Below are 21,656 nucleotides of genomic sequence, written 5' to 3'. Positions count from 1 at the left end.
CTCAACCACGGCGCCACCAGGGAAGCCCAGTCTGGTTGCTTTTATGGGGCAGTGGATCAACCCATTAAAAAAAAAAGTCTCCTTCTCTTCACCTAAAAAATATCCATTTGACCCAGCAATTCCACTCCTGGATACACATCCTTAAAAAACCTAAAATAGCAATCCACCACCCAGCACTCTTTTTTAAAAAAAATATATTTTAATTTTATTGGAGTATAGTTGATTTACAATGTTGTGTTAATTTCAGGTGTACAGCAAAGTGATTCAGTTATACATATACATATATTCATTCTTTTTAAGATTCTTTTCTCATATAGGTTATCACAGAATATTGAGTAGAGTTCCCTGTGCTATACAGTAGGTCCTTATTGGTTATCTATCTTATGTATAGTAGTGTGTGTGTGTTCATCCCAAGCCACCTCCCAGCACTCTGATAACCCTTACTGGGCTCTATTATTCCAGAGCGCTTGTCACCTTCTGACATAATTTTATTACTTATTATGTTTGTCGATTATTTTCTGTCTTCTCCTAGCACGTAAGCTCCAAAAGAGGAAAGATCCTTGTTTTGTTGACAGATGTTCTCCTAGAAAAGGTCCTGGTACATAGGAGGCAGAGATGTTGAACGGATAAATCTGCATCTTAAACCGACGGGAAGGGCATCAGCAGCGAGGACGCTCCGAGAGAGGCAGTCACCCGTAGCAAATCGTTTTCTGACAATGGCCAAACCTCGATCCGAACGGGATTCAGCACCAGGAACCCCTGGACAGCTCTGGAAGCCAGACGCTGGCGGAACCATTCCCCTAGGGTTGGAGTTTCCCACCGGAGCCGCCCGGTGGCTGTACCCGCCGCTCAGTGGGAGGAAACTACTTTCCCTTGCCGGTAGGAGAGGTGGAGTCGCGGAGTGAGTGGCAGCCGTAACAGCCAATGGAATGGAGACGTTGGCCCGCTGAGCTTGGGGCGGCCAATGGGCAGGGGCGTGGGTGGGGCGTGGGCAGCTGCGCGCCGAGCCGGGACTAGACCGGGAACGCTGCAGTGGGGTCGACACGGCGCGGCGGTTGAGCGGTGGGCGGCTCCGGCGGGCGGGCGAGGACCCGGCGGAGGTACGTGTGGGCCGGGGCGGGACTGGGGGCCGGGGCGGCCCGGGGCCTGGCGGGCTCTGCCGCCCGTAAGCCGAGGCCCCGCCTTTACTGGCGATCTGTGTGATTTGCGTCCGGCTCCCCCGGTGGAGCGCGACTTGTCCCCTCTCGAGCGGGGCGCCCAGTGCAGCGCGGGACACACAGAAGGCGCTCAATAAGTGCTGAGTGAAAGGATGAATGAATGAACCCGTCCCCGCTGCCCAGCCCCATCAGCCCCCGGTTTGAGGGCGTCCAGGTCACCCTCACCCCCACGCCACAGACTGGGGCATCCCGACGCTCGGTAGATATTTATTGGGCGCCTACTGTACCTGGCTCTGGGCTGAGGAAGACACACTCCCTGCTCCCGTGGAAGTCTCAGCCCAGGGCGAGTGATGACATTAAGAGACTTTAAATTATGTAGTTCCCTGTAGCACCAATGATGCCAGGGGACGGGGTAGGAGACCCCTCTCCACTGGTGGCATCTGAGCTGACATGGGGACGCGGGCAGTGAGAACTGGGAGGTTGGGGAGAAAGCCTAAGGACAGGGGAGCAGCCGCAGTCCCTCATTCTAATGGGAACATTTTCGGGTCTATCTAGGGCGAGATCTGCTTTCCTTTGGCTCATTGAGTCCCCGTAAAGAGGTCCACATGCTTCAGCTCATCCGTTTATTCAGCCAGCGGTTACTGAGCATCTGTTCTGCGCCAGGCCTTGCGGTGGGTACAAGGGATGCCATTTAGGGCAGGGGGAGGCCCTCCTGAGGGCCTGAAAGACAAGCATCATTGGAAGGTCAGGGGAGAGAGGTGGTCCAGGCCAAGAGAACAACCGGTGCAAAGGCCCTGAGGTGGGAACGGGCTTGCCACCGTCAGGGACCACAAAGGCCAGTGAGGTGAGGTGGAGCCCGAGCTGATGGTGCAGAGCCTTTGCCTCAGGGTAAAGCCTTTGGATTTTATGTAAGGGCAGTGGGACCCAGAACATTCTGCAACAATGGAAATGTTCTCTGTCTGTGCTGTCCAGTAGGGCAGCTGCTAGACTCAAGTGGCTATGGAACACTTGAAATGTGGGTAGCGCAACTGAGGAAATGAATTCTACATTTTCTATAATTTTTTTTTAATTAAAATAAATTTTTTTGGCCGTGCCACGTAACAGGATCTTAGTTCCCCAACCAGGGATCGCACCTGTGCCCCCCGCAGTGGAAGCGTGGAGTCCTAACCACTGGACTGTCAGGGAATTGCCTACATTTTATTTAATTTTAATTAACTTACACAGACACACTCGGCTACGACTGCTGTGTTGGACAGTGCAGCCGTGGAGAATTTTCTGCAGGAGACAGGGACGTGTGCTAGGCCTGGAATGGGGTGAAGTACTGGGGGTGATGGGCTTGGTTGCTTTAGCTGGTCAGATAACCAATCCAATAGCTGACGCGGTTGCCCCTGACATTCACAGTGGCTGGACTGAGGCATGAGCCCCCGGCTGCCTGGCTGGGCCCCGTAGCGCGTCGTGGGAGGGGAGTGTGTGCCCACACATGGTTTGGCCCTGCAGTGACCGGTGACCGGAGCAGCCCGGGCCGCCGCCATGGTGAAGTTGTTGGTAGCCAAAATCCTTTGCATGGTGGGCGTGTTCTTCTTCATGCTGCTGGGCTCCCTGCTCCCCGTGAAGATCATCGAGACGGATTTTGAGAAGGCCCATCGTTCGAAAAAGATCCTCTCACTCTGCAACACCTTTGGAGGCGGGGTCTTTCTGGCCACGTGCTTCAATGCTTTACTGCCGGCCGTGAGGGAAAAGGTAAGGCTCCCTGGGGTGGCAGCAGCAGCCCTTGGCACCTTATGGCCAGTCGTCTCTGGTGCCTTTTGTTTTTTCTTTCCTTTTTTTTTTTATAATTGAGATATAGTTGTTGTGTTTTTGTTTTTTTTGGCTGTGCTGCGTGGCTTGGAGGATCTTAGTTCTCTGACCACGGACTGAACCTGGGCCCTCAGCAGTGAAAGCACAGAGTCCTAACCACTGGACAGCCAAGGAATTCCCTAATTGAGATATAGTTGATGTACAATATTGTATAAGTTACAGGTGTGCAACACAGTGATTCACAATTTTTAAAGGTTATACTCCATTTATAGTTATTATAAACTATTGGCTATATTTCCTGTGCTGTACAGTATATCATTGTAGCTTATTTATTTTGCACATAATAGTTTGTACTTCTTAATCCCCTACCCCTATCTTACCCCTCCCCATCTCTGGTGCTTTTCAACCCTGATACCAAGGTCGGGGCCTTGACACTATAAGGGTGATGGGAAGTAGAAAATGAATTTGCTGTGTGACCATGAGTTGGTTGCGTCTCTTCTCTGGGTCTTATCTGGTAAACAAGGGGTCTGAACTAGACCTAGGGTTCCCGGCTGGTGGGCTCATCAGCCATTACCTGACCAGACCACCTGCCCCAGACACATGCACTTTGTCCTGAAGCTGGCAACTGTGGCCTCTCTTCAACTCCTGTATCAGTTAGCTACTCCTGTGTAACAAATTATAACAAACTTAGCATCTTAAAACAACACGTGTTTATTCCTACACAGTTTCTGTGGGTCAGCAGTCTGGGCACCACTTGACTGGGTCCTCTGCTGCCGGCTCTCATGAGGCTGCAATCAAGGTATCAGGTGGGCTGTGGTCTCATCTCAAGGTTTGACTGGGGATGGATTGGCCTCTGAGCCCGTGTGGTTGTAAGGCGGGTTCAGTTCCTTCCTGGCTGTCAGACTGAGGGCCCAGTGTCTCCCTGGCTGTTGGTTGGGAGCCACCCTCAGTCCCTGGCCACACTGTGCCATTTGCTTTATCCACAAGCCCCATCCTGTGCCTGGACCCCTGACGTTGAAGGCTGGGAGGTGTTTTATGCTGCTAAGCTTGCATTCCTCTGTTACACAGCGTGGGAAACTTGTGCACTTGGCATCAGTGAGGATGAGATCGGAGTCCTCTCTGACACCCTCTGCACCCTCCCCCCACCCCCCCACCCCCCGCCGTTTCCCACATTCCCGCAGTGCCACCCCTCAGGCCTGGACTGCTGCAATGGCCTTGCCCTTCCCCATCCCCCTTCAGTGCTCGGGGCCCTCTAACAGTCCTTCCCAAACCACTCCTGGGCCGCGCCCCTGCCCCAGACTCCCCACGCCTCAGTGAGCCAGGCCCCTCCTCCTGGCCACCTGCCAGCCTCAGCCAGAGTGTCTGCCTCACAGTCTGGTGTGGCTGCCACTCACCATTCTGGCTGGTCAGGTTTCAGTGAATTGAAGTCAAACACACTTCAACGTGCCAGTCCTCAGCCGCACCAGCCACATTTCAAGTCCTCGTGGGCCACGCGAGGCTAGCGGCTTCCATATCAGACAGCACAGATAGAGGACATTTCCACCATCCGGAACGTTCTATGGGACAGCGCTGACTCAAGGATCTGACGAGGATGGCTGGATGTGCCGGCGAGCCTCATGCTCGTTCTCAGCATGTTCACCCAGTGGGGTGGAGTGGTGGGGGCTCTGGAAACAGCCTCCGGGTTGTGTGGAAGCCAGCCCCGTGCAGGCATCAGGGCCAGAAGCCCTGGCTGATATCCCAGTCTGGAGGCCAGAAGTCCGAGACCAAGGTGTCGGTGGGCTGGGTCCTCCGGCTGTGAGAGAGGTCTATCCCGTGTCCCTCCCAGCTTGTGCGGATCGTCTGCGGTCCTTGGTCCCTTACCTTGTGGCTCCATCACCCCAGCTCTGCCTCTGTTGTCACATGGCCTCTCCCTGTGTGTCTGAGTGAGTTTCCTGGGGTGGCCATAACAGAAGACCAGAGACGGGGGGCTTAAACAGCAGACACTTATTCTCTCCCAGGGCTGGAGGCTGCAAGTCTGAGACCAAGGTGCTGGCAGGGTTTGGTCCTCCTGAGGCCTCTCTCCTTGCTTTGTAGATGGTCACCTCTTGCTGTCTCTTCAGATGATGGCTCTTCCTCTTCCTGTAAGGACAGCAGTCCTAGTGGATTAAGTCCACCCTCACAGCCTCCTTTTAACTGAATCACCTGTTTAAAAACCCTATCTCCAAGTATGGTTAGTTTTGAGGCACTAGGGGTTGGGAGACTTTTATATAGAAATTTCCTTTTGTTGGGGAGACACAATTCAGCCCATCACACCTCAGTTATATCTGCAAAGACCCTTCTGACAAATAAGGTCACATTCTGAGATTCCTGGTGGACATATCTTTTAGGGGTCATGATGCAGCCCACTACACTCTTTTTAAATTGGTTGACATAGTGGACATGACGTGAGGCCTAGTCCCTTTCTAATAGAGTTTTTATTTTTAAATATTTATTTATTTATTGACTGTGCTGGGTCTTAGTTGCGGCATGCAGACTTCTTAGTTGTGGCGTGCATGTGGGATCTAGTTCCTCGACTAGGGATTGAACCCAGGCCCCCTGCATTGGGAGCGCAGTCTTACCCACTGGACCACCAGGGAAGTCCCTTTATTTTTAAATCCGTCAAGGATGAGCCACCACCCCTCTTTAAGACCTGTATGATTTGGGTATTTCTGCTACTTGAAAGGTGACGTCTGAAGAACCTGTTGCGTGGGCAGCGGGGTCTCGGCGGTCGCGCCTCTGAACCTCTGCCCGTCTTTTCCCCCTCTCGCGCCCTCTGCTCCAGCTCCAGAAAGTCCTGAGTCTTGGGCACATCAGCACCGACTACCCGCTGGCCGAGACCATCATGCTGCTGGGCTTCTTCATGACCGTCTTCCTGGAGCAGCTTGTCCTGACCTTCCGCAAGGAGAGGCCGGCCTTTATCGACCTGGAGACGTTCAACGCCAGCTCGGACGTGGGCAGCGACTCAGAGTACGAGAGCCCCTTCATGGGTGGCTCGCGGGGCCACGCGCTCTACGGGGAGCCCCACGTGCACAGCCACGGGCTGAGTGTCCAGGAGCTGTCGCGCTCCAGCCCGTTGCGGCTCCTCAGCCTGGTGTTCGCCCTGTCGGCCCACTCGGTCTTCGAGGGCCTGGCCCTGGGCCTGCAGGAGGAGGGGGAGAAGGTGGTGAGCCTGTTCTTGGGGGTGGCCATCCACGAGACGCTGGTGGCCGTGGCCCTGGGCATCAGCATGGCCAGGAGCACCATGACCCTGAGGGATGCTGCCAAGCTGGCCGTCACCGTGAGCGCCATGATCCCCCTGGGCATCAGCCTCGGCCTGGGCATCGAGAGTGCCCAGGGCGTGCCCAGCAGCGTGGCCTCCGTGGTGCTGCAGGGCCTGGCAGGCGGTACGTTCCTCTTCGTCACTTTCTTTGAGATCCTGGCCAAGGAGCTGGAGGAGAAGAGCGACCGGCTGCTCAAGGTCCTCTTCCTGGTGCTGGGCTACGCCGTCCTGGCGGGCATGGTCTTCCTCAAGTGGTGACCATCCCGCGCCGGGTGCCCGCCCTGCCCCCACCCAGCTGGAGCCTCGCCTCCCCCGAGGGTCCGAGCTCAGCCCCCGGGCTGCGCCTGCGCACAGAGGGGCCGCCCGGGACTGCACTGAGCCCCAGATCCTACACCCCGAGCCTTGGGGCACCGCTACTACTTTTACAAATTCTTCTCTTAAAAGTATTCACCAAAGCTGTGTGGCCATGTCATCCGTGGGCGTGGGGGTCTGGTGACTCGCAGGGGAGGTGGCCCCGGGCGTCCAGGTGGGGTCAGACGCAGACCCTCCCCACCCCTAAACACCGCTGGCTGTAGACGAGTGCGGGAGAGGCCAGCCTCTGTCCTCTGCAGCCATGGCTACAGTGCCATCGCCGTAGCCACCCCCCACGCCTTCCCTGGAGCCCTGCAGCACGTGGCGGGCCTGTCCCCAGGGTGAGCAGAGGGTCCAGTCACTGTCACGTGATGCCCTGAGGGGTTTCTGAAAGGAGTCCGCCAGCCAGGAGCCTCTGGCCAGGAGCCTCCGGTTCGTTCGTGGTTAGTGGGGGTGATGGGGCTATGATTCCTGCCACCTGAGGCTGTGCTTCTGGGGAGACGGAGGTTCCAGGGATCTCGGAGCCGCCCTCTTCTTCCCTGCTTTCTGGTGCGGCCGCCCTGCCCGGAGAGGTTGCTTTCCAGGGGCTGGGGTTCCAGGCCGGGCTGAGCTGCTCGGCTCCCCGAGGCCACAGAGCCCCAGGGCTGCAGAGAGTGCGGGCAGGCCTGGGGCAGCTTGGCCACAGGGTCTCCAGAGCAAGACGACTCCCGCAGGCCAGGGTCAAGGGCCATGTGACTCAGCTCCCCCAGGCCAGACACGAAGCTAGGACCCCCCTCGGGGAGCGCAGGAGCCTAACAGCCCCGTGGGGCTGGCCCGAACCCTCCCCTCCGTGGCAACAAGCTCTGTTAGTGTAGTCATGGCAACCGTCTCCTGCTCGGGGCTGAGCCAGGGCTGAGGGCCCTTCCGGGGGGACTTGACTGTGTGCCCCCAAGCCTGGAGGCCCGGCCTCGGCTTCCGCAGCCCATCCCATTACTTATACCCTTCCTGTCTTCTCACTTGTCCACTCGGCCATGGGGCCCAGGCTCCTTCCTAGCACCTCTGATTGCCTTCCTCTCACTTACGGTTGCTGCCCAGACCCACACTGGGGAGACTGGCCGTGGCAGTGGGGCTGTCAAAGCTTCCCGGCGAGGACGGGCCCCTCTGCCCTGTGGCCCTGGGCGCGGCGGGGCCTCCAGCCCGTCACTCCAGCCCGGTGGGGTTCCAGGAGCCGCTACTTGCTTGTCCCAAGGGGCGTCCCAGGCGCCGGCCTGCTGCCACCTGCCCGGCTCCGCGGGCAGGAGAGCACACAACCTCCGCCACGGCCCCAGCCTCATTCGGTGTCGATATGGGTCTCAGGGGGCAGGGCCGTGTGTCCAAGGCCCCCCACCTCCACTCTGTTGGAAGTATTGGGCCCGTCTCCAGGCACTTCTGTCTGGCTTTTGCCAGGACCCACGTCTGAACCCCGCATGGCCTGACCCTGTCCCCATGCTGGGAAAGTGACCCCTGTGGGCATGGGACCATCACCTCCACCTTGTCCTAAACCCACCCTTGCTGGCGACCCCTGCCCCTACTTCACTCCACCTTTGCCCCGGGTGGGCGGGATGTCATGGAGTGGCCAGATTCCAGAGCCTGCCTTTAGAAGGGTGTGGCCCGTGGGACGGGGCTGGGCAGGGTCCCCCAGGGGCCCCGTCCCCCTGAATCCAGTAGGAAGCCCCCCCGTGGGTGCAGAGCAGCCTGCTCCAGGCTTCCCCCACTCCATACTCCTTCCCCTCCGTTAGCTAAAGCACACGCACAGCAGGGGCCCCGCCCTCCCGCCAGCCATCAGCTTCGTGGGATGCCTGGGGACACCACAGGCCTCTCCACCCATCAGTTGCATTTCCCCTTCCCTTCCCTGCACTGGAGGCTTCAGGGTCATATCATCCCCCCTCACTCTAAGCCAGCTTCCAGACCACGAAGGGCGCTGCCACACCAGTGAGGGGGGAAACCCCGGGGCGCCCCATCCGTCCCTCAGACACCGCCACCCCGGTCCCCGGCATCCTCGGATCCCCAGCCTGCCCAGCCTCTGTCTGCCAGGCTCTGGCCTCTCTCTATGGTCCTGCCAGACCCAGCAAAACTGCTTCCAGGTCCCCCAGGGATGGTGGGACCCCAAGAAGTTTGGGGGGAGCTGTGTGTCGTAGGAGAGGACACAGGCTGCCCCGCCAGCACCCCCAACGCCACCCCTCCCGTCTGCTGTGGTTGGAGGGGCCAGGGTCAGCCCTGGGGTCTGCCTCCTGGGGCCACAGGGATGATGGTGTCACTTGGTCATTTCCGGTCAGCTTTCCCTGCTTTGGCCAAGGATCAAAGTTGAAAGCTGAGGTAAGAAGAAAAATGGTCGTCCCATCTGACGGGGGCCCCGGAGAGGCCGACCTCACTCCTGAGGTCCCCCGGCTCATGGTGGCCGTGTCCAGCCTAGACCAGGGTCTTCTCGTCTAGGCCAGCTCAGTGGCTCCATCTCCCCCACACCTGCTCTGACACGACAGGTGCCGTGTGGTGACAGCTCTGGCTGAAGAAGCCTGTGGGTTGGTCACCCACCACCTGGGGCCCTGGACCAGCCCTGACATGGAACTGGACGTTGGCCACGAAAGCCTTCGTCTCTGTGCAACTTTGCGCCATCTAGGATGCGTCGCTTTGAGATCTGTGTGCGTGTCTCACGGAGGAGAGGGGGCACACGCCTGCTAATGACCTGTGTATTGCTTGGTGTCAACCAGGCACAGCCACCTTCACTTGGACACGAGCGTTCCCAAGCAGCACAAACGCCTTTCTGTTTAAAGAAACAAAACTCCCAGCACAAAACGCCACCTTTATCTGGATGTGCCTGGCTGGGTCAAGGCCACCCCTAGCCGCTTGGCTGTGACCAGACAGGCTCCTGGCAGCACGATTATGGGCGCCCAATGCGGGGGCTCAGCAAGCAGGAGGGTTGAGCCAGGACTCGGCTCTGGTCCTTGGTACAGCGTCACCCTCACCGGCCCCGCCGCCCCCGGGCCGAGTGGAGTCGGGGCTCCCAGTGCCAGCCACAGCTGGATGCAGTCAGCCGGGTCCCCCTCCTTGATCTGGAGACAAAAGAGTAGAAAGTTAGGAGGCGGCACCCAGGACTCGCGGATTGAATCAAGCGTAATAACAGTGTCGTGGCTTCTGTTGTCTGCTGTTTGCGTTTCTGGTGGAGAAGTTATTAGTGTGGAGCCGGGGAGGGGGTCGCCGGTTCCCAGCCAGTCTACATCTTCTGGGCCCTGAAAGACAGGCATCGGACGGGATGCTGTGTCCCTGCACGCAGCGCCTCCAGGCCTGCCCTGCCCACCAGCTCTGGACCCTCAGCCTTGCCAGGAAGAGAGGGTCATGCAGCCCACATGTCCCAGCCCGTGTCCACCCTGAGCTGTCTGTCAGCTTTGGTACAGAGCCGGTGACCGACCCACCTGACATTTTGAGAGCCTCCTAGAGGCTGGGACTGGGCTGGGACTCCTGAGGGCAGAAGGGGGCTGCTGCAGGGCTTGGGGTGGTTCTGGGAAGACCCTAGAATTCTTCTCCTGGCTGTCAGTTGGCTGAGGCCAGATTGGGCTGAAGAAGGGAGACCCCGTCCCTCCCCGACCCTGACACCCTCCAGGCCTCTGCAGCTCCTGGGACAAGAAAAGCTGACCTGGCAGACCGCAGTGTTCTCGCCGAGGGCCCAAGTGATTGCTGTGTGCCCAGCCTGGCAGGAGAGAGCCGGGATGGGCAGGTGGGCCGTTTAGAGCCCCCCGTCTCAGTGCCTGGGAGGCACAGCTGAGATGCTGCGTTTAAAGCAAAGGAAAAGGCCGCCACGGTTCACATGCCCTCTCCTTTGAGGGACCGGCTGGGCCTCCTGCTGAGCTAGTCTTGGCTGGCGCAGGGCCAGAGATTTTTCATTTCTCTTTTCTTTTTCTTTTGGCTGCGCCGCACGGCTTGTGGGATCTTAGTTCCTCCACCAGGGATCGAGCCTGGGTCCATAGCAGTGAAAGCCGGCGTCCTAACCACTGGACCGCCAGGGAATTCCCAGATTTTGCATTTCTACCAAGCTCCCAGGGGATGCTGGTCTGGGGACACGTTTGAGGTCCATTGCCCTACCCCAGGGTCCCCCCAGCACTGCTGACGTGGGGCTGGGTCATCCTCTGGGGGGCCGTCCTGGATGCCCTGGGGTGTGGAGCAGCCTCCCTGGCCCCACCCACTCAATGCCAAGAGCCCACCCTGGTCATGGCAACCACAAATGTCCCCAGACATCGCCCAGGGTCCCCTGGGGGCAGAATCACCCCCGGGGGAGACCCACTGTCCTAGAACCTAAGGCAGCTCACATTCTAGCAAGGGAGACAGATGATAGATGGACACAAAATGTGATAAGTGCCCTGAAGATAAGCAAGGTGGAGGGAGAGCCACGAAGGGAGACAAAGACTAATTTAGCAGTGTGGTCAGCGGGGAGTCTCTGAGGGCCTCACTGGAGTCAGGAGTTGGGTGAAGAGCTTTTCTGGCAGAGGAAGTGGCCTGTGCAAAGGCCCTGAGGTCTCCCTGCATGTCATGGTCCTTTTCTCTGACTGATCAAAGCTGTCCGGCTCTCTGTTAAAGGATGCAAGTGTGGCAGGGGTTCATCCTGCTGATGGCTTAGGCCCCAGTGACCCCGCTCCTTGGAGGTGTTGATGACAACACAGCCCCGTATGTGCAAGAGCCCCTCAGGCCACTCCCAGGGGCTAGGCAGGTGGCTTCAGTGAAGGACCAGCATCTTCCACCAGGGGCTGGGGTCCAGCTCCCACAGGAGCTGGTGGGCAGAATTTGGGCTCGAGACACCAGCCCATTCATTTTTTAAGGCAAACTGTGTTTTGACAAATGACCTTCTTATTTTTAAATGTTGACACCAAAGTTAAAAACAAATAAAAACCTCTGTGGGCCAAACAGCATCGGTGAGAGGCCGTGGCGCCCAGCCTCAGCTTCGCCCACGTAATTGCATTAATCCCGGGAGCACAGAAAGAACAGAGCATGAGACCCAGCCACCTTCCTCCCTGAACGGTGGGTCTGGAGAGCGGCCCCCACCCAGAGCAGCTGGCAGGAGGCCCATAGGCTGCAAGGCCAGGCGAGGAGCAGGGACCTCTCAGGTGAGTTGCTGTCCCTTTACATTTGAGAGGACTTCTGCAGATCAAGGACAGCCAAAGTCCAGGTGTGCGTCCCTGGGCCAGGCCCCCAGACAGCCTGGGACAGCAGAAAGGCTGGCTGTGGCTTCAGAACCTGATGGACCTGAGCTCCAGTCCCAGCCCAGTCTCTTCCCAGCTGGGCCACCCCAGGGGAGCCGATCCCGTTCTCTGAGCTGATAAAACCCAACCCTCTCTTGCACTGGTGCATGAAGGGCAGGGCTCTCCCGGCCGGCCACGGGAAAGGGGGCACTGCCGTCCTAGTTTGGGGTGCTCGGGTGGGCGTTGAGCCCCGTGCCTGGGAGAGCGAGGGGGAGACTCTGGGGCCTGTCCTCTCCTGGCTCATCTGGCCCGGAGCCTGGCCTGGGAGCTATAAGTAGCAGCTGCAGAGTGCAGCGTGCCCACACTCCTAGGCATGAGTCAGCCTGCCCCCGCCTGGGCTGGTGCCCGGAGGAGCAGAGGGCCGGCCCAAGGCTGGAGGCCCGGCCCAGTGCCCCTGGTCACTCAGAGACGGAAGCAGGCAGGCAGTCGGAGCGGGAGGGAGCAGGGCTATCATCTCTGAGCTCCTGTGTGCCCAGCAGCCCCAGGAGGGTGGACGTCATGCCCGATAGATCGCTCCCAGCAACGCTGGGAGGCAAGACAATGGTGATCCTCATTCACAGATGGGGAGACTGAGGCTCAGAGGAGCGCTTGGCCGGGACGTGGAGATCCACAGGGCTGTCTCCATCGCTGGCTGAGAGCACTTGGAGATGTGGGGCTGGGGCCGGGCCACCCTCTGTGGTGCCCCACATGGCCTAGGACAGGGCAGGAGTGGGGTGTGTCCGGGGAACAGCTCCAGGCAGCCGGGGTTGGATGGGGAACCGGAGGGGAGCTTGGGTCAGGTCGGGAGCAGCTCGAACGCCAGGCTGAGAAGCTGGACCTTGACCCGGAAGTGAAGGAAGCCAGGGGTGGCATGAGAGCAGGGGAGTCTGTGCGGTGAAGGCCAGGGTAGAAGGAGGGCTGGAGGGGGCTGTCCTGGGAGGCCAGGAAGGAGGCAGTTGGGATGGTCCAGGTGCTAGAGGCCGGGAGGTGCAGTGGAGGGGCTGAATCAGGGAGAAATGGGGCCCTTCAAGCCCCCAAAGCAGGACGAACCTCAGAGGCCCGGCCTCTGGGGGAGCCAGATGGTCTTGGGGGCAGTGCCCACCTCTCCAAGGGAGCAGGAAGGGTCTGGCTCAGCCAGAGCCACAGACATGTTGGGTCAGCAAAAATCAAGGAGCCAAGAGCCAGAGGAGCCCTTGGGCTCCAGCCGACCATCTGCTCACACACCTCATGATGGGGAGCTCATCACCCTACAAAGAGCCTCTTTCACCCTCCGACTGCTCTGACCCCAGAAGGTCCCTCCTTGTGGGACCCTTAGTGTCAGCCTATCCATCGAGGGGTGCCTGCTTCTAACAGGCTTGGGCCCTGGGGCGTTCTCACGCCCACCCCTGCCTGGTTCAGTTGCTGTTTCCCAAAGCCCGGTCTTCTCTGAGATGAGTCTCCACCCTCCCAGTCTTCAGGAGGGAGGGGTGATGGTACCCTGTTGGCTTAAACGTGGACACACAGAAGTCAACCGCACAGACGCTTCCCAAAGGCAAACGTTTATTCTCAGAGACAACTCCTATTTGATGAAGATAACATTTTCCTACCAGAAAACTGCAAATCCATTTCCCTTGTCTCCCTGTTCACCCCCAGCTTCAAAAGCAACTGTCCTCCCACCCCCCCCCCCCCCCCCCCCCCCCGGCCCCCACGCCCTCCCTGCCCCCGGGGCCCGCCCCTTGGGGCCCCCCCCCCAACCCCAGCCCCCCCCCGCCAAAAAAAACCCCCCCCCCCCCCCCCCCCCGGGATGGAGACTAGTCTCCAGGTACGTCCCCACTGCCCCGAGCCCCCTTGGGCCACCTCTGCCTTCTCATACATCTATTGATTGATTGATTGATTATTCATTCCATCAATGACCTCCCCGCTGAGGGGCCCTGCCCTGGACCCTCACCCCCACCAGCCCAAGGGTGTCCCGTTCTGTTCCCCCAGGCCCCTTGTCTGCAGTTCTGTCAACTGGCCCCTTCTCTTTGCTCCTGGGTGACCTCGGCTCTGCCCCCATCTTGCCCAGCGGCCGGCTGCTGGGTGGCCCTGGGGTGCGCCAGCTTCCTCCCGGGGAAGAAGACCCCACCCCTATGGCGTCCCTGGCAGGAGCCGGTGTTCACCGGGCGGGGGTCCAGATGGGGCGGCGGTGACCTTGCCCGGGGGCGCGGGGCCGGGGGGAGGGGCGGAGCGCGGCGCCCGGCGGCGGGCGGGGACGGGCGGGGACGGGCGCGGGCGCGGCGGCGGCAGCAGCTCCGGCGTGCGGGGGGCGGCGGCGCCCGAGCGGACACGGAGACGGCCAGCAGCAGCCGCGGCGGCGCCGCAGGGACGAGCGCCCAGGTAGGAGGCCGGGGCGGGGGACCGGGGCGCCGGGGCCCGCTGCGTCCCCCCGCGAGGCCCGCAGGTCCTCTCCCCGCGCGCGCTCCTTTGTCCGAGCCCCACCCTCCCCGGCCGCGGGGCCGGGCCCTCCACCGGGCCCCGCTCCCCGGTCCGGCTGGGCCCCGGCCGGGCCGCCCTCCTCGTGCCCACCTTGGACAGCTCCCTCCCGGCATCACCCCTCCCCCGCGGTACTGACGGGCAGCCTTTCGGCCGAGCCAGCCCCTCCTCCGGCCCACAGGAGCCCCCCTGGGTCCCGCTGTCAGGGCGCCTCCAGGAGGAGGAATCGAGTGGGCCCCGAGCCCGTCTCCCCGCACCGCCGCCCCGTTCAGCTCTCCTGCTCCCTCTCCCAGCCGAGGCCCTCATCCAGGAGCCCCTCCTCTGGTGGACGGCCCTCCCCCACCACTTAGATCCTCCTCGGGCCCAGGGGAGCCCCTCTCCTCAAAGCCCTCACTGGTCACGTAGTCCTTATGTCAGACCCCCTTGGGGCAGGCAGCCCGAGCCCCCAGGCCCTCCCCTGGGTGGGGCCTGCTTTCTGCACCTGAGGTCGCTCCAACCTCCCAGAGCAGTGGGCTCCGGGGACCCAGGACCTGGCACCTTCCCCTGGCCCGGGAGCCTCAGGGTGGGCTGCCTTGCACAGGGCAAGGACCCCAGGCTGTGTAGCCAGCCGGGGCCGGGTTCAAATCCTGCTCTGCTCTGCCACCTCTCTGCTGTGACCTTGAGCCCATGCCACCCCCTTTTGCGCCTTGGTGCCCACAGGCCCCTTCCCCCAACCCCAGCCCATGGGAGGTGCAGGTGGCTTTCAGATGGCACCAGGTGGATTCCTGGCATGGGTTTGCGGGTTATTGAATGGGGCTCCGAGTCAGGGATCCCAGGCCCCGGTGGGCCCCTCCCGGAGGATACCCCTGCTGACAGGCCTGGAGCACTGCCAGGGGGTCTGCACCCAGAGCGAGGCAAGGGCTGGGTCTGGGGTGGAAGAACGGAAGGTCACCAGCCACCCCAAGTCCCTCGGCCAGTTGTGGTGGTGACCCCTGGCTGCATGCTGATGAGCTCACTTCTTGGGGTGCCCACCCAGGAGAGGGTAGCGACTGCAGAGCAGGCTGGCAGCCCTGCCAGCCCCCCACCCCCAAGTACTACGCATGTCACCAAGATGCCTAAAAACAGTCCCCCACGAGTTAGAACCGCTAAAGCTCCTACAAGTTTGCCTGGCACGTAATTTGTGAGGTACGTGTCGGCTGTTACCTTCTCCGTATGTCTTTTTCTGACAAACTTGGTCCTTTTGATCACTGAGAATGTGCCTTCCCAACCCACGGCCAGCCGAGTGCTTTACACCCTGGGCCTTTGTGATTGATAACCACGTCCGTCCATCTTTACTGAGGGCTCTGTGTGCCAGGCACCTGGCCAAGGGCTTTATCCAGCTTATGGCACTGCTTGTGCCAGCGGCTCTGTGGAGTGGGCACTGAGACTGCTCCCATTTCACAGATGAGAACATAGAGGCTCAGGAACATCAATTTACTTGCCCGGGTTTTCACCGCCAGGGTCTTTCACACCATTGGGTCTTGCTCCCCGCCCCACCCCCCACCCCGCTCCCGCCCACCACACACACACCTGAGGGAAGTAGCATGGCCTGGGTGCAATCTTGCCATATCTTCTCTATCCCATTGTAGACCCCGCCCCGTGTTATGGGACCCTCAGAGATGGCTGAGAAGGAGGCAGGGAAGGGGTCTCTGCTGTTTCTATAAGTAAGGACACAGATGCTTGGAGACAGGCTTCTGCCTTCCCACCCCCAGGTCACAGTTCTTCTCCCACCTCCATCATTTCAGGAATTGCTGTGCTGTGTGACCTCCCGAGGTCACTGGACCTCTCTGAGCACAGGGTAGCTGAGAGGGGTGAAGAGGACCCCCTCGCAGGGAGTTCTGTTCCTACGGACACATCAGACCTGAGCGGGAGGCCAGGGCAGGCCAGACCATAGTCTGGGTTTGGAGTTCAGGGAGCGAGGCTTTCTCTCTTTAGGCTAAGTTTTACTTTTCTCACCTACAGCCTGGGCTGCTGTGGGAAACCCGCTTCATGATTTGCAAATTCTTGGACCTCCAGCACCAGGATCACAGTTATGGGAGGAGGGGAGGAGAAGAGCTTTAAAATGCAAGTTCCCAGGGCTGTGGCCCTGAACCAAAAGATTCACCACTTCCAGGGCTGAGGCCCTGCAATCTGCATTTTAAAGATGCCCTACCACACAGCTCCCACGAGGTTGACGAGCCTCTGGGCTGGGGTGAGAGCAGGGAGCCTGTGATGGCCGGAGAGAGGCACCCCTTTACTTATTTTGCGGAGGAGAAACCTGAGGCTCAGGGTGGCAAAGCAGCTTGCCCAGGTCACAAAGCCAGGGAAAAGCCAGTGCCACCTGGGGGCTGGGGGAGCATGCAGGTGGAGAAAGCAGTTGGTGTGCACCCCACGCTGGCATCTCCATGCCTCTTCCAGCCCAGAGACCACTCCCCCCCCGGGGAAGGAGTTTAGGCCCCAGATTTCATTGAGGGGAAGCAGACAGGCAGAGGGTCTGGCTCTGAGCCTGTGTGCAGGGCAGAATGGCAGAGTCGACCAAATCAACCGGGATGCAGGAGAAATGCCGCTCCTCTGAGAGGCCGACCTTCCCACCCCCTCCTAGTGGGTGGTCGCTCTTGTCTGACACTCCTCTCTGTGCAGGGTTGGTCTGGGGTTCTAGCAGCCGAAGCGAGCCCTCCCGGCCCCACCCCGCACCGCCGCGTGGAAGATGCCTGAACAGAGCAATGACTACCGGGTGGTGGTGTTCGGGGCGGGCGGCGTGGGCAAGAGCTCCCTAGTGCTGCGCTTCGTCAAGGGCACGTTCCGGGACACCTACATCCCCACCATCGAGGACACCTACCGGCAGGTCATCAGCTGCGACAAGAGCGTGTGCACGCTGCAGATCACCGACACCACGGGCAGCCACCAGTTCCCGGCCATGCAGCGGCTGTCCATCTCCAAGGGCCACGCCTTCATCCTGGTCTTCTCGGTCACCAGCAAGCAGTCGCTGGAGGAGCTGGGCCCCATCTACAAGCTCATCGTGCAGATCAAGGGCAGCGTGGAGGACATCCCCGTCATGCTGGTGGGCAACAAGTGCGACGAGACCCAGCGGGAGGTGGACACCCGCGAGGCCCAGGCCGTGGCCCAGGAGTGGAAGTGCGCCTTCATGGAGACATCGGCCAAGATGAACTACAACGTCAAGGAGCTCTTCCAGGAGCTGCTCACGCTGGAGACACGCCGGAACATGAGCCTGAACATCGACGGCAAGCGCTCCAGCAAACAGAAGAGGACAGACCGCATCAAGGGCAAATGCGTCCTCATGTGAGCCCAGAGCGCCCGCCGCTGGCGCCCTGCTGTCCTGGCCCCAGGCCTCTCCCCACGTCCTGTGCCCCCGCTGCCCCCCTCCTCCTCCTCTTCCCTCTCCTCTTCCTTCTTTCCCCTCCCCCCACCATCTCTTCCACTTCTTTCCCTCCAATGTCTCTGGCGATGAGGCCCTGCCGAGCGTGTGGCAGACCTGGGGCTCCAGCCCAGCTCTGTCGCGCCACTCTGCCTTCCCCTCCCTCTTTGCCCCGCCCCCCGTCCTGTCTGTACGCCCCGCCAAAGCCAAGCGCTGGAGGTGGCCCCCTTGATCTGCACATGGGAAAACGGGGGAAGCTGCCTGTCCCCACAGGGACTCAGGAAGCCGGTTTTTCCTCCATCTCCGTGTCTCCCAGGACTCCCACCTCTGACTCTGACCCCTGGGTGCCCCCAGCCAGACCTGCACCCTGCCCCTACATTAGATCACTGTGACCTTGCCGGGGAGGAGGGAGTTGAAATGCACATGGACCTCAGATTTTCTTTTCTCCAACTTGGTGTTTGACATACACTCCCCTCCCCCTTCCATCCCTCATGACCTCTGGCCTGTGCCCCCCTCCCCAGGTCCCAGACCACCCCTCTTGCCCCCGTCCCCACGGATTGGTGGGGGGCCTTGCGGGCTGGGTCTCAGGCCGCCAGGCAATAACCACAGGGCTCACAGCAGTGCCCCGCCAGCCCGGAATCTCACTCCTCGCCCCGCCTGGGCTTGGGGTGCAGGCAGGGGAGGCCCGGGACCGGCCGATGGCCACGGCACAACTCCAGGGGACTGTCTGGAATGAATATGGAGGGACTTCCCAGACATAGCCCGCAGACAGAGATCGAGACAGTTTGTCGCCGCCGAGCCCAGGGCAGGGAACCCGGGGTGCTGGTGAGGGGTTGCCGGGCCCTGTCCAGAGGCAGGCATCCGGACCCAGCACCGGCAGGATCTGAGGGGCCGGACGCAGAGCTCTGCCCAGCCCGATTCCTCCCACCTATGGGGCCCCCCGGGGGGGCGCACCCAGGAAGGCGTGGGTCCCCGCCACCACTGTGAGATTCTGTTTCTGTGAGTGTCTAGATGACACCACACTCACGGGACCCAGTGAGGCTGTGTCGGACAGTATGAAGGTGACCTGTAGGCCTGGGGTGGGGTGGGGGGCACCCATGGGATGATGCATTGGGCCCCTTGGTGCGCTGGGCGGATGGCTTGTGTCTAAGCGTGTGTGTGGGGCTCCTGTGTGTGTGATGGTCTGTCGTGTGATCCCAGTGTAGGGTGTAGGCAGGGGTGGGTCGTGTGGTTGCCAGGAGGACCAGACACCTGTGATGTGTGAGCCTTGGCACCTGCAAGAGTGTGACTGTGTGCAGCTGCGTTTTCGGGAGTGGGTTACGGGATTTAGCAGAGAGCATCTGTGGACCTGTTTGTCCTGACTGTCTGAGGAGCACCACGCCTGCTGCACTCTGTCGTAAGGGGGCTCTCAGCCCAACATCTGTATCCATCAGCTGTTGCTGGGGAACACAGGAGCGCAAACTCAGCAACTTGCAACAGCACACATTTGTGGTCTCAGCATGAGGCCAGCTGGGCTGTGGTCTCATCCAAAGGCATGACCAGGGACAGAGCCACATCCAGCTCATGTGCTCCTGAGCAGCGTTCAGTTGCCTGTGGTCTCAGGACTGAGGGTCTCAGCTGCCTGCTGGCCGTGGCTGGAGCTGCCCTCAGCTCCCTGCCTCCTGGGCCTCTCCCTGGGGCCACTCACGGCGCTGGTGTCATTAGGTGCAAGGAAGCGGCACGTGTGTGTGTACGTGCGCGTGTGCACCTGCAAAAGAGAGGTCATGTGACCACGTGGACTGTACGTGGGTAAGAGGGACTGTTTGCGTCCATCTTGGTAGCAGTGTGTTTTTTTCCTTCTGCATCTGTATGGCTGTTCACTCCGCAAATATTTACTGGGCCCACTGTGAGAAGGAGGGAGTGTGTGTGTGTGCACGTGTGTGTCACCGCCCGGCGTGTGGACAGGCCCACGGAAGAACAGGTAACATCCTGTCTGAGCACTGCGGAACACCCCTGTCCTGTGGCGGGTCCAGGGCCCACCAGCAGCTGGTGTTGACCCCTCCCACTTGAAGGTGCCGGAGAAAGTGGGGCTGCGCAGGGGTCTGCAGCCCTTTCTCAGGGACACACCCTGATAGCACAATCTCCCTGGGGCTCTGCCTGCCTCCAGGCCTCTCCTGCCCCAGGCCCTGCCCCGACTCTGGGGTTCTCCAGCAGGAGGGGGCCCAGAGCCTGCCCCAGCTGCTGGCCCGTCCTGCCTCGGCACCGCTGGGTCTGGGGACCGTGCCAGGCCACGCTTGCTGTCCCCGCCCCTGCCCCCTCGCCTCCCGCATGTGGGTGCCCCCCGACCCCGCTGTGGGGTCTGTGTAGCATTCGCTCTACAAATAGTCTTCCTGCAATAAAGAAGTGGATTCCGCATTCCCCAAAAGTGCGCCTTTTTTGGGTTGGGGAGGTCAGCTCGCCACCTGTAAAGGCTGAGAGAGACCAGAAAGATGGGGGTGAGGGATGGGTCTGTGGGAAGAGTTCCGACTTTTGTGACGAGAACTCTGGGGCATCATGGGAACATTTCAGTGCTTCACCCCTGTGACCCCCACAAGAGCTCACACCAGCCCCGCTGGACCCTGTACTTCCTGCAGCCATTGAGGTGATCGGGCAGGCACTATGATCCTCATATTACCTGGAGAACAACCTGCAGGATGTAAAGCAACTATACTCCAATAAAAATTAATTAAAAGAACAACAACAACAAACAAACCTGCAGGGCCTCAGTTTTCCCATCCACTAAATGGCTCAGGGCAGATTTCGTGAATTTATAAACACGGCCAGGACTAGGGTGAGAGAGCGAGGCACTCACCACGTGTGACAAAAAACTCAGCCATCTAGATACATATTTTACTGCAATATTTAATGTAAAGGAAGCCATGATGCACAGAACATCACTATTTTTGAAATAAAGACAGGATCTGACAGGGCTGGGGCTAGAGAGTAGCAAAGGAGGTGGTTTGCACCAGCGCAGAATCAAATCTTGTCTTTCTTTAAAATTTTAGTTATTTTGTTCATCATGGATTATTTCTGCATTTATTTTGACTTTTTAAAATATGGCATTTATACAGCATTTATCTGGATGGTGAGTGTTTTGGGGTGCCCCTTTAGGTTCAGGATTTGAGAAAAGTGCTTCACTTGCCTCACCCCAGCCCTGCCCTAATCTGTCTTTGGGGCTGCAAGAATCGCCAGACCTGATTTTTCAAGAATGCCTGGAAATCTGGATTTCTCTTTGTGAAACAACCTGATTTTTAAATGTTGGCAACGAATTTAGATTTTTACAGCATTTGCGGGCCACCAGTTTGCAACCCTTGTGCAGACAGTAATTCCTCCTGTGGGATGGAGCTGGGGAGTGAGATGCTGTCCCCAGGTACCTGGTTCTGCCTGTGCACTGCAGGGGGTGGGCAGGGAGGTTCCTGCAAGGATGACAGCAGCCGTGGGGGGGCCCAGCTGGGAGGCCAGCAGCTCAGATCACAGAGTAACAGTGTTGCACAAAGTTCTGGAAGTCCCAGAATACGGTGGCTCCATCCTCCTGTATAGGAAAGTCTCCCCTCCATGACCGCTGGGTACTTTTGGAGACAAACCAAATGTTTCCCAACATCAACGAGGGAGCATGTTAAAAATGCACATTCCAGGCGTTCAGTTCCTTTCAGGATTCTGGTTCATTCGATTTGGGTGGGGGCCCAGGAATCTGCATTTTACAATCAAGGTCCAGGAGTTAGGATATTAAGAAACCCTGGACAGGGTTGGGCAAATGACCTTGAGTTTAACCTCTCTGAGACTCAGTTTCCACCCCTGTGAAACGGGGGGTAATATCGTCTCGCCTCCTAGCCTTATGCAGAGCGTTCAACGAGAGGAAGCAGTTATTATTATTGTCTTGCAGGTCAAGCGACTGATTAGGAGGGGATATTCTCCCCCCGCACGTGAGGTAGGATTCGGATTTGAAGCCGCGGCCCCACCCGGGATTCGAACTCGCGAAACGCCTCGCGCCTCCTCGACGTCACTAA

General features: G+C 59.5%; 2 protein-coding genes across 5 annotated transcripts; both read left to right on the top strand.

The window, feature by feature from the left end:
• Positions 1–991: 991 nt before the first annotated feature.
• On the top strand, positions 992–6,686 carry SLC39A3 (solute carrier family 39 member 3). Of its 4 annotated transcripts, none has more exons than XM_027085974.1 (4): positions 992–1,100; positions 1,713–1,828; positions 2,655–2,897; positions 5,755–6,686. In XM_027085974.1, the coding sequence occupies exons 3-4, from the start codon at positions 2,688–2,690 to the stop codon at positions 6,487–6,489; spliced, it is 945 nt and encodes a 314-aa protein (XP_026941775.1). In that variant the 5' UTR covers positions 992–1,100; positions 1,713–1,828; positions 2,655–2,687; the 3' UTR covers positions 6,490–6,686. The 4 variants fall into 4 exon arrangements, with proteins under 4 accessions (XP_026941775.1, XP_026941773.1, XP_026941776.1 ...); XM_027085972.1 differs by having other exon boundaries at positions 2,559–2,897; XM_027085975.1 differs by lacking the exon at positions 1,713–1,828 and having other exon boundaries at positions 1,016–1,100.
• Positions 6,687–16,962: 10,276 nt separating this feature from the next.
• Positions 16,963–17,559, top strand: DIRAS1 (DIRAS family GTPase 1). The gene has a single exon (XM_027085997.1). The coding sequence runs from the start codon at positions 16,963–16,965 to the stop codon at positions 17,557–17,559; it is 597 nt and encodes a 198-aa protein (XP_026941798.1).
• The last annotated feature ends 4,097 nt before the right edge of the window (positions 17,560–21,656 follow it).

This window comes from Aethalodelphis obliquidens, unplaced genomic scaffold (genome assembly GCF_003676395.1).
Source record: "Aethalodelphis obliquidens isolate GAN/ISIS:26980383/991018 unplaced genomic scaffold, ASM367639v1 scaffold53, whole genome shotgun sequence".
NCBI classification, from domain to species: Eukaryota; Metazoa; Chordata; class Mammalia; order Artiodactyla; family Delphinidae; genus Aethalodelphis; species Aethalodelphis obliquidens.
This window is presented reverse-complemented; position numbering and strand designations above follow the sequence as displayed.